The following is a 12,212-nucleotide window of genomic DNA, read 5'->3' on the forward strand; positions in this document are numbered from 1 at the left end:
ACTGCAGGGATGATATTGGGCAGGTTATGAACAGTGCCTGGTTTCCTCCAGGCATGACACTTGGCATTCAGACCAAAGACTCTAATCTTTGTTTCATCAGTCCAAAGAATTTTGTTTCTCATGGTAGGAGAGTCCTTCAGGTGCCTTTTGGAAAACTAGTTTTACTGAGAAGTGACTACTCTGTCTGGCCACTCTGCCATACGGGCGTGATATGTTGTATATGTAGCAGTCAGGTTGGTCGGGCTGTCAGCTCCAGGAAGAGTCCTGGTGAGTTCTAATTTCTTCAGTTTATGGATGATGGAGGCCACTGCGTTCACTGGGACCTTCAGTGCAGTAGAAACTTTTCTGTACCCTTCCCTAGATCTGTGCCTTGATATAATTCCTTGGACTTCACGGCTTGGTTTATACTGTGACATGATCAGTCAGCTATGGGACCTTATATAAACAGGTGTGTGCCTTTCCAAATCATGTTCAATCAACTGGATTTACCACAGGTGGAGTTTTAGAAAAGTCTAGCAGATGATCAGTGGAAACAGATCAACTGAACACACCTGAACTAGCGTTTGAGTGTCCTGGCAACAACAATGCTTTATTTCTGTATAATATAGCATGTACCCTGACTGATCTGTGACCATGCAGTCCCATACATAACAAACTGAGACACAGTTTTGTTTTGTTTTTTAATGCATTTACAAGAATTTCAAGCAAACTTTTTTCATTTAGTCACTACAGGGTTGTGTGTAGAATTTTGAGGTAAAAATGAATTCAATCCATCTTGAATCAGGCTGCAACGTGACAAAATGTGGAACAAATGAAGCACTGTGGATACTTTCTGTTTAACAGCAGCAATTTTAACCCTCACAGGTGCAATATGGTGGAGAAAACCCCGAGGAGGTTAGTGTTAAAATGATGGAGCCGGTCATCCACAGACTCTGCTGTTATATTGGATATCATAGCAATGGCCTCCATAAATACAGTAGCGTGTTCATTGAAATGCCTCTTTTTGATAGTTTTCTGTCTGGCTCTGGTGACTGAGGTGATCAGCCCATCAAAGAAAACACAAAAATGATTAGACAGGGCGTCATTCACCACAACATTAATAAAAGTAATACTAAGGTCATCACCATGAAATTATCATAACTGAATCAAAAGTACGTTTTTACAAAAACCTGTCCACCAACGAAACCAAAAAAAAGTTTTCCCTGAAGGACACCTCCGGCACTCCAGGTTTGATTTACAGTCGTTGTCTTAAAGATCAAAGAGATGACACCACATTATTGTATTTTTCCTCAGATTACCAAAATGATGCAGGAACAAAAATCTTATAGGTTCTCCCACTAATTAATCTAATACTCTCAGATTTTAATACTTAAAATAGGTAATGTTTTAAAAGAAAAGAAAGAGAGAAAAAAGAATAACAAACAATAAAAGTGTGGTTTTAGTGTACTGCAAAAGAGGCCAGTCTGTACTCAAATAGAAATCATATGATGCTATTTATATTTACTGCCTGAAATGTCCACCATTGACAGCAGATCGTTTCTGTTGAAGTTTCTGTGGATGTTATTCCACCTTACATCCAACAGAGGGAGCCACTGTGCTCTGTTTGAGAATTGTCCACCGAATCACCAGGTATGTGCTATCATATGCTTGGACAACTAAATGCTGGAGGTGTGTGATTGTGACGAAGTAGCTGCAGACGACTGCGCTGCAGTCAGATTTCCTCTATTTTATTTATTGGTACAGGCAGTAAATAAAAACACATATCTTTATCTTTCTTATACGAATACTTAAAGTATACCTATAGTACATATAGGTGTCAAACTCTGGCCCGCGGGCCAAATTTGGCCCACAGCCTAATTACATTTGGCCCGCGAAGCCATACCAAATTATTATTAGAGCTGGCCTACAGCTAATATATATATTGTTTAGTATTAAGCTTTTCTTGTCCCATATTCAGTTTTTCAGCAAAACTTGTTTGAATTTTGGCCCACTGTGTATTTGAGTTTGACACCCCTGCTATAGTAGGTTTACTCAATTAAGTTCTGGAGCGATCTAAAAAACAATCCTGATTTACCATTAAAAGAGAAAAAAAACAGATTTTGAACTGCAGTAATTATGATTGCTTTGTGGATTTGATTGAGCAACATGCTCTCTTTGTTCACCAGAGGCACTGAATATTTGAATGGAAGAAATTTTTCACAAGTCATAGCAGGAAGAACGGGACTAATTATGAAGATTAATTATGGCTTCACTTCCAAACTTTCTCAGAACTGTGGCTTACAGAGCATGAAAGCGATCGTTGCGCACAAACAGACATATTCAGCCCTGAAAACATGGCAGCGAACTCACGTTATAAGTAGCAAACCCATAGTTGGATACCACGGGGTTGCAAATGTCAGTTTTTTGCCACCACGAAACTCTCATTAAAGAAAGTTAGTTGGTATGAATGTGTTTGTTTTATCATCTGAAAGTTGTTCATGTGGGATGAAAATTTTAGAATTAGGGCTATCTGGTGTTTCCAGAAGTGTTTTCAATATTGAACTTTAACTTTCCTAAATTGATATTAGGAAGATTTTTTGCACATTCATGAAAAATCACAATAAATCAAGATCAACACAGTGTCAACAGCAGTAAACCAAACCAACACTGTTAGACTTGCACTAGCCCGTTTTCCTGTAAACCTGGTTCTGCCTGATTAACCAGCTCAGCTGACACTTAGGCAAAGACAGAATATTGGATTTAATTTATCCACTATTTTTCTAAGAAATGAGACTACGCACTATTCATTTGCCCTGCTACACATTCATTCAGTCTTACAGATACCTGGAAGCTCTCCTGGAAAACTGGTCTCCCTTTGACTACTTTGTACTTCAAAAGTACAACAATGGTTTAGCAGATGGAGTCAAATTTAGATGCAACCTAACATTTGGACCTGTGGTGACATCTATGGTGGAGTTGTTTAAATTGCAGATAAGAATTGACAGCTTGAAACATTCTGCGAAGCGATAAACTCAAAGAAAGGGCAGACGCTGTGTGGGCATGGGCTGTAATGTATGCAGTTGCTACAAAAACATGTGAAAACAGGGCAAGGCACAAGAATCAGATATTTATATCGTTTTTTTTTCTCTTTTTTTCACTACCTGAGTTGCCCAGTACTTGTCCCAACAGCAACAAAGAATGCTTCATATGAAGGCATACAAAAACAAATTCCAAAACTTCAGGCAGACCGTTCCAGAAAAGAAGTGAGTCCCTCTGTGCTCTTGTGGAAGTTTACAGTTGCACACCCTGTACTACTAAAAACTGCAGACGAAAGGAGTTTTCCTTATTCCAGATATGCTCTCTTACTTGTATTCTTTCAAGGCAAATACTCTTTCTCTTTGTAGTTAAGATGTCTACTGGCATGCTTCTCCATCTTCTGGCGTAGTATCCCCATCACTGAAAAGAGCTCTCCTTACACTGTAAACTTTCCAAACAAAGGCTTTCTCCTTGACCTGTCTGTGGAGGAGATTTCACAGACTTCACAGGTAATAATAGGTGGAAAAAAATATTCTTTAGTTTCATGTTAGTTATGAATTTCATACCTTTGCACTGAGGTATAACATAAAACACAGCATTCAGATTTCGTATTGTGCTTGTTAAATAAAATAATTCACAGTCAAAACACAATTTGCTTTCCTCGTGATTATACAGGTTTTTGGGGGGTAAAAATATGCCATCGGTACAAGGGCGCTGACACCATCAAATGTATTCTAAGAATTAAGACTAAATCAACAAAGCAAATTATTAATTACAATAATTAGTTTTTAATTGCTTTTTGTTACAAAATGATCAAATTTAGTTACAGGTGATATTTCTTTTCTCATTTTTATGCAGTATTCAAGGTGTCGTGTCAGGTTGCATCCATATCCACAGCATGTCTCCAAAGTAAACAGCCTGTAGCATATTAACCCTCCTGCTGTCTTGAAGATATCCTCCTTTAATAATTTAATATTTAATAATAATTTGGAATGACACCAACTTATCTTGCTCTTCGCTTTTTTTCTGTCATTCACTTTAAAGATGGGGAAGCGCTCTGTTATGCACACATGGTGATGAACTTTGTGATTTGTGCCCATAGTTAAATATTCATTTGACAAATTCATTATCATAATCATGATAATCATATCAGCTGTGTGGATTGGAGAGACTTGGGGGGTAGTGTTTTGATGATTATGATGATGAACATAGAAGAACAAGTACAATATTCCACTTTATAAAATTAATTATATTACGCTTTTTTTCACTATTGCAAAAGTCTTTTTCTCTGGTTTTAATGTGCACCAGTGTTTTAAAGGGTAATTCAAGACGGGCTCGTACTAAATGATTTGTGAGTTTGTCAAAACATTCTGTAATAGAGCTCAAGTGAACAGACCATGAAATACCTTTTATATGATAAATTTATGAGATAAGAAGCGGGATTAAAAATTCTGGCTGAAGCAGCCGGGATAGCGTTGGGGTCTGTTGTCAGCAAATTAAAAATATGTGAAGAACTTGCAAGTCTTCCCTATAATTAAATGATACTCCAGGGATGTGGAGGATTTACGGAATATAAAACAGAGCAGAACGCTTTTTCTGGATCCTAACTGGGGTGTTCAGAGACATGGGATGGATTCCTGGCTCAATAAGATTAAAATGTGAAATGATAAAGCAGTGGAGTCATCTGCTTAATTTGACAGAACAAATAAATAAGTAAAAGATGGGGTAAATAGCACAGTTGTTGCTGATTTGTCAGCTGCACATCCATTATGTGACTCTCCCTTTCCACCACATCCCAAAGGTGCTCAGTTGGATTGAAATCTGGACACTCTGGAGGCTGTTTGTGCAAAATGAATGCATTGTCATATTAAGAATCTAGTCTGAGATGATATGAGCTTTGTGACGCTGCATGTTATCCTACAGAAAGAAGCAATCAGACGATTTGTACAAAAACAAAAGACATCATCAGCAATAATGCTCAGTTGGTGCCAAGTAGTCCAAAATACTCCAAAAACATATCCCCCACAGTGACTCTACCATCGGAATTTTGCAGCAGAAATCAAGACTCATTAGACCAGAGAATGTTTCGCCAGTCTTCTATTGTCCTATACTGGTGAGCGCGTGGGATTTGTAGCTCATTTCCTGTTCTTAGCTGATGGAAGTGGCACCTGATGTGGTGTTCTGCTGCTGTAGCTATATCCTCTTCTGCATACCTCGGTTGTAACAACAGATCATTTGAGTTACTGTTGTCTAATATTCAGACAAGATCCCTGTGCCAACAACAGTCACTCCATATGCAAAGTCACTTGTATCACCTTTCTTCACTGATGCTCAGTTTGAACATGGTGCATTGAGTTGCTGTCTGTCTTGGCTAAACAGATGCTTGCATTTGCAGTTGAGCAGTATCTCTAATAAAGTGTCCACTTGTTATATACTCAAAAAAAACTGACAACAAAAAAAAAAGTTTGGGGCAACTGAGAAACTTTGAAAAAAAAGAAAAACTTTATTAATTTAACAAGCATACAAAACAACAAATCATTTTCTTCAAACTATCAATGCAGTTTCAGTGCAATTCCAAAATATACATTTTCAGCAGGGCATGTTAATCAAAGTTATTCACATCCAGACACAGCCATTTAAATAGTTCTTCTGATTATCATTTGACAATTGTCCTAGCCAGAGGAAGCTCACGAGTAATACCTTCTTGAGGTAAAACTGCACACATTCAGTCTTTAAATGTACAAAACAAAGCACTACACAATTAAATATTAAATACAGAAACAGAAACATAAGTACTACAGCACAAAACAAAACAAGCAGTTGTAAACAAATTTTGTAAACAAAAAAACCCCAAAGTAAGTATGTGGTGATAGATATTTGGTTTGTGGATATAATAAATACCTAGCTGATGCACTGTATGGTATCCACACAGACAGTATTTGGTGTGAAAGTGTGACAGACTGTCAGTTATAATTTTTAAAAGGTGATAGATGTGGAAAATACAGAAAAAGTTTCCTCGTTTATGGGTGTATTTCCACAACTAAAGGCTATAGCATAGACAAACAGAGGCCAGTTAAACATTTTAAAAAGCTGCTTCCTTTCTTCTCCTCTTCCTTCACCTAAAAAGTGGGACATTCAACATTTGCTCATTTTTTCCTTTTTTAAAATAATGTTCACCGGCAACACAGGAAGTTGTCAATCACCCACAGAAACATTGTTACTTTAAGACAGGATCATAGTATTAGCAGGGCACAGCAGTGAAACAATAACAAGAGCTTAAGGATGGCACTGTGAAAAAGAGGCTTTGAGTTGAGTCTGTTGTGAATGGAGGATTTTGTAGCTTGCTGAGTAAATGGCCTGGTCACTCAGTGATGACAGGTTAATATACAGCAACAGCCCAGAGGTTACAGTTTAACAGAGGTTCATTTCAGTAAGGCTAAAATATTCAATTTTGGGAGCTTTGTAGCACTGGTTTAAGCATCATTTCAAACAGCTCACAAATAAAAAGTCAAAGGCTTTTCTATAAATCAGGCGCCACATGAAGTAATTATCTTTCTAGACTAGGAGGCAACCTGTAAGTTAAACACTGATATGTCCCATGATTCTTTGGAGTTCACTTTTTCCATCTCCTCAGTTGCTACAGGTATGCTGCTACATAAAAAGTGAACAGTTGTGCAACAGAAACAGAGCTAGGACACTCGCACCCATTTGAGCTCATGTTTTCACGATCTTGCTTCATGATCGGCATGCTTTTTTTAAATTGTCACAAATGTAAGCATTTGTTTATATTGAGCTATTTATTGTTTGAGCTCTGGGTGAATACTCCACTCAGCTGCTCCACAGGCTTGTGTGAAAGCACAACCCATTCATAGGTTAGTAAGTTAGTAAGGAACACTGCTACAGTCAGACTCGGCTGGGTGTTAAACACTTAAATGCTGCTATCACAAGTGCAGCAAACACTATGTCAGCATCTCAAAATCCACCAATGACAGAAGAGCAGATTGTAAGGTAACCTAAATTAAATATGCCCTTTACGACCAAGGAACATAAATAGATACATCACTCTGTAATTGTGCTATTTCTTCAATATGAGGGATTCAAAAAGAACTCAAAGTTTCAGTTAGCGCCTTTTCATTAATTTGACAGCATCTGAGCATGTTAGCTTTGTGCCTGAATGGGCACCCCGATAACTTTTAAGCAAAAGTCGTGACAGTAATTTTTCCGGGTAGAAAAAATTTGTGTCACATTCGACATGGCGTAAATCTGAATGCATGCCTCTGCTGCATCTGTGCGAGTTGAGTATCTCACGAGTTGATCCCAATAAGACAGAAAAGCTCTTTTTTTCTTTACGCGTCAATAGCTGCTGCCAATAATTCGACATATCACTCAAAATATTACAAACACACGTTTGTCTCTTTGTCAGTCCCCTTAGTATATCTTAATAAAACCTCGAGGAACATGAACGTAAAAGTCACCCATGTCTGAAGAACAGAATGCTGTCACTTTAACATTTTAATGTCCCATATCTGAAAAGGCCTCCAGAGATTAAAAGATTACCGTTATTAGAAGTTTTACTTATTACAGCACATTCAACATAAAGATAAGTGCTATTAAAAAAAAGGATATAGGTAAATTTCAGACCTCCTACCCAGAAAAATCTGATGGTGTTAATGGTGTGAAAAAGCAAAGCATTCACTGGTATGTACCATTAATTAATCACACCACACCCAACTTTTCATAAGGCTGATCAAAACAATGAGCTCTGAAAAGCAGAACACACTACATTATGGAGTGTAGCTGTCTGTTATTTTCAATTTAATTCAGCTGCATGTTTTTTTTTTGTTAAAATAATAGCACACAAATGTACAAAAATGAGAGAAAGACTGAAAAGAATGTGTGAATGTGCGTGTCTGTGCTTTTAACAGTGAAAAGTGATCAGGAAAGGCATGGTCACAGGTTAAAGGGTAATTAAAACACTCAATTACGAGCACCAAAAGCTTCCCCTGTACCGCTCTCTTTGGGTTTAAACCTTCCAGTATTTACAGCCACACCCCAAATCACTAATGTCAAGGCAGGTGTTCTCTGCCAGCTTATAGTGGGAAAACACCTGCTGTGACACCACTTTTTTTTTCCAGGTAGGGTCATAAGTGAACAATGGTTTAATCTTTCAGCCCACACAGAGTAGTACAGCAGGATTGCTGGTCCCATGTAACTGGGTGTTCATTTACCCTTTTGGTTCCTCTTCTTTTGTCTCATCCCAGCATGGATTATACACTTTTTTTCTTTTTTTAAATCTCCACCTCTCAAAAGCTGGCACTCCAGGTCTCTCACATTGTCCATATCCCACTCTACCTAATACACTCCTCCTCTGATGGGCTTTCTGATTCTTCATTCTCGCTGTCATCTAGCTCAGGAAGATCTCCCCAAAGGAGCAGATTAAGGCCTGCAGACACATGTGAAGGGGACTTATGAAGTCTTATGTACACATCTCATGGACTATGCAATTGCATAGCATTTCAGTTTTATCAAAGGTGAATTTATACTGACCCGTTGAATCCAGTCTGTTGAGAGTAGAAACAGCATCGCTATTGAACATCCAAAAGTGGCCGTTGTTACAGGAGAGCAGGCAGGGTTTGCAGGGGGCTACAACGTGATAGCCCACAACATTTCCACTAAAAGAGGGAGGGAGCGAGGATAAAGAAGAAACGTGAGTCAGCTATTTGCTGGGGGCACTTCTGAAAAGTGCCAACACTACTAGTGAGTTTCCATTATCTAACACATGTTTGTGTTTGCCCTGCGTACAATAACAAAAGCCCATGAACACAAATGAAACTCTATAAAGGTTCACTGTTTACTGTACTGTGCTGTAAATATGATTTAAAATTAATATGTGCAGACATAACTGGCAATGGCTTTAATATTTATTTAACTGACATTTTTAAGTAAAGACAAGTATTTTCCGGTATCATTTGATCACTTGTGCTAAAGTGTATAAATTGTAATGTTGCTTTTCAAGCACTACCTAATGTTTAGTATAGCAACAGGCTCAAAAATAAAATAATCAGCATATAAACTTACAGTTGACAGGCCCAACAATTTGTACAGATATGTGTACATATGCAACTACCTGTTTGGTGTCCTTCTTATGAATATCAACAGATTATGTTTCCAAAGTAAACACTGCAAAGACGAAAAGGAATAATATAATATAATATATACCATTTGAGACATGCGATGTCTCTCAGTTTGCATTTACAGCTTTCAGTGGAGTAGCAGCTGGCCACAAAGTCAACAGTTCTGCGGGGAGGGTTCGTGCAAGGAGACACAAACACACCCATTAAAGGACAAAAAAACAACAACACACACACTTATTTTATATTGTCATACAACAAACCCTATTAATTATAACGGCAGCTTGGCCAGAGCATTGTGTATCTCCTCCAATCGGTTAAGCAGACAGACATCACTTTGCCACAGTTTTGCCACTTGCCTTGGAAACCGACATAAACAAAAACTAGCAGCACTACTAAGAAAATTAGCTCTTACCTATTGGGAGGTATGTCAGTGGAAAACAGCTCGACCTCGGTGTCTGCAAGAAGCACTGCCTTCATGCCTCTCGTGCAGAGCAGGCTGTCACAAAATATGCAGTTCACCTGGGTCACACACTTGTTTTTAAAATTAGCGTTTGAAGTAGACATTGTTGTTTTGCTAAATGCGGACTTCGCCCTTTTTTTCACGTTCTTTCTGCCTCCGGACAGCAAACGCAGAAAGGGAAAAAAGAACCAGACACTGAGAATTCTCACTAACCGTTCACTTCGGTTTAATAAAGCTGTAAATTAACTTTGCAAGCGTCAACGCTAGCTCCAATGTCCTTGTGCAAACGTTAGCCTTTCCTAACGATATAACGGAAGGCAGCTAACGTTAGCTTGTGAAACGAACATACGAAGGGATATATATATATATTCTCGCGAAACCCGCTCTATATGTATAAAACAAGCTGTACTGTTAATTAATCCACGATATCGATGAACAACTGGCCTGTTTTCACGGCTTACTGGGCATCCATTCATGTACTTAACAGCTAACTAAATAGCTGTCAGCTTTGTTTACAACTTCCTGGTATTTAACGGGACTTCCTTAAACTATCTTTAAAAGACCCTATACGCTATTTTGATTGGATGTACACTTTATAGTAACCAACGCTATTGGTCAAATTCATTACGGATTCTGAATGCGATTGGGTAAAAATTCAACTTGACGAACCCTGATTCAAAATTCTGAAAAAAGCTGATTGGTGGACTTGAATGTCGTTCACGTGTGACCGTTTGACCAATCGTGGTGGAGTGGTAGGTATGAGGCGGGGTCGTAGTTTAGCCAGTGTAAAAGAAAAAGAAAGTTGACGTAGTAATAGGCTGAAGATGGAATGCATTTTAATATATGTATACAGGTATTCTGTTCTTATAAAAGCTGAATTTATGAAGGAATGTATGTATTTATTCACAACTAGCGTGTTACCGTTTAAGGGTTAGAATTTATATGCATTTACGCTAATGTTCATAGCTAAATAAAGCACGAGGCTCTCTTCAGCCACATTTGCAGTGACCTGCTCCTAAATAGGTGTTCCTCTACCAACACATTTAAACTAAGCTCACCTAGGCAAATAAATACCCGTCGGTCCTGCAGCATGCAAGCTAAAGGCTTGCTGTAGCAGATGTAGTTGTATGTACTCGTGAATGTGTGCATCCATGCCTGTCCTGCGCACTGGGGGCTGACCAGCAGCCAGCCCCTCCATCTCTCCACTTGGTTTCCTCTTTCGCACTTCAGGAGGTGGGTGGTGGAAGACAGGGTAGCACTTTAGTTTAGACAAGCATACGGGCAGCAGTGAGATCGAGATTCGCTCGGGGCAAGTAACAAAAGAAAAAACTTTCCAAAGTGCTGAGTAAGAAGTTAATCGGTTTTTTTTTTTCGTAAAGGGAATGACTCTCCTTTCTCATGAAGCTGTTGGCACCATTACTCTTGAGGAGGCGGTGAGGCGCGGCGTCGGGAAGGAGCACACAGCAGCAGCAGCGCCAAACTCACAATGCGCCCTGAGTGAGCAGAGGCAGGGAGACAATACTTATCCACGGGAACACTGAAGAGCTGTAAATATCTCATTTTGGCTGTTTTGTTTCTTTTTTCCTTTTTTGAAAAACCGGCTCCAGATTGACAATCCTTCCATCTACGGCTGATTTGTTGAATTATTAAGAGAAATTTGACTTTACTGCGAGGACAAGTGGTTGATCTCCAAACTCAGCCATGACGTCTCCAGCGAAATTCCGAAAGGACAAGGAGATCGTGGCCGAATATGAGACTCAAGTTAAAGGTAAAACTTTTCAAAGCCCCTCAGATGTTTTCATGCAGCACAACCCGGAGAGATTTAGCGTCAAATCTGTGCTTACTTTACTGCGTGCTGTGTTTGATCTGACTTGGCGTAATGCATCCCATTTTTTTCTGTTACCCTCACCTCTCCTATCCTACCAGGCGTAAAGGACAGACTTGCCTTTGCATTTCACCAACCATTCGAGAAGGTTGTCATTGTGCAGACGTGGCGGATCACTTTTTGTGTGTATAAATAATGGCAATCATAAATGGTACATGATGATCAGCGTGCCCCCAAGCGTGTGGCCAACAAAAGGCGAAAGGAAACGCTCACAAATTAGGTGTCGTCCAGATGTGGTCTCACCGCGGCCTCCTATCAAAGCATACGTTAAGGTGATGTGTGTATGTTTGCGTAGAGGACCCACAGGGCTGAGGTTTCGACACTGTACAAGGCAGGGCGTTTTCTTTCCCCTTCTGTGTCTCCTGCGTGTCTGTGCTGCTGCTGTGCACCGGCACCGCTCGCTCATGCGTTAAACGCAGACTGCAATTAAATGATCGATTTGTGCCCTGGCTTGTTCATCGATCGCAGTTCATCGGTGCAGCTTCTGCCGGTGATCAAGGACACGAGAGGGCTGGGAGAGTAGATTGTAGCTGTTAGGAAGGATCGTTTGAGTTGTTAACTAGTCGCTAGCTGATTGTTGTGTTTGTTGATTTTTTTTCCCTGTCATCAGGCAGTCACACTGGATCCAGCACCCACTGTCGTGTGCTTATCAGATCTTGGGGGGTGAGGGGTTGTGTGGTATGTACTTGAGGCTGGAGAGGGAAGGAACAGGCTCAGA

At 39.5% G+C, this 12,212-nt stretch overlaps 2 protein-coding genes across 2 annotated transcripts in view; one reads left to right on the forward strand and one right to left on the reverse strand.

The window, feature by feature from the left end:
* Positions 1-5,499: 5,499 nt before the first annotated feature.
* On the reverse strand, positions 5,500-10,120 carry LOC308402744 (protein FAM72A). Its single transcript, XM_080891827.1, has 4 exons — positions 9,562-10,120; positions 9,235-9,312; positions 8,563-8,687; positions 5,500-8,458 (listed from the first exon to the last, which is right to left on the reverse strand). Exons 1-4 carry the CDS (start codon positions 9,711-9,713, stop codon positions 8,364-8,366), a joined length of 450 nt encoding a protein of 149 aa, XP_080747953.1. The 5' UTR covers positions 9,714-10,120; the 3' UTR covers positions 5,500-8,363.
* Positions 10,121-10,795: 675 nt separating this feature from the next.
* Positions 10,796-12,212, forward strand: part of srgap2 (SLIT-ROBO Rho GTPase activating protein 2) — a 56,729-nt gene continuing 55,312 nt past the window's right edge. The window contains exon 1 of the mRNA XM_080892009.1: positions 10,796-11,377. Coding sequence (XP_080748135.1) covers positions 11,311-11,377 — 67 coding nt within the window. The 5' untranslated portion in view covers positions 10,796-11,310. The remainder of the gene's footprint in view (positions 11,378-12,212) is intronic.

This window comes from Rhamphochromis sp. 'chilingali', assembly GCF_963969265.1.
Source record: "Rhamphochromis sp. 'chilingali' genome assembly, chromosome: 9".
NCBI classification, from domain to species: domain Eukaryota; kingdom Metazoa; phylum Chordata; class Actinopteri; order Cichliformes; family Cichlidae; genus Rhamphochromis; species Rhamphochromis sp. 'chilingali'.

Excerpts from the sequence above, each read along its gene's own strand:
- LOC308402744 (XM_080891827.1), bottom strand. The coding sequence starts at position 9,713 with ATGTCTACTTCAAACGCTAATTTTAAAAACAAGTGTGTGACCCAGGTG. Across the intron at positions 9,313-9,561 it reads ACTGACATACCTCCCAATAG|AACTGTTGACTTTGTGGCCA; the intron begins GTAAGAGCTAAT and ends CCCTCCCCGCAG. Across the intron at positions 8,688-9,234 it reads GACATCGCATGTCTCAAATG|TGGAAATGTTGTGGGCTATC; the intron begins GTATATATTATA and ends TCCCTCTTTTAG.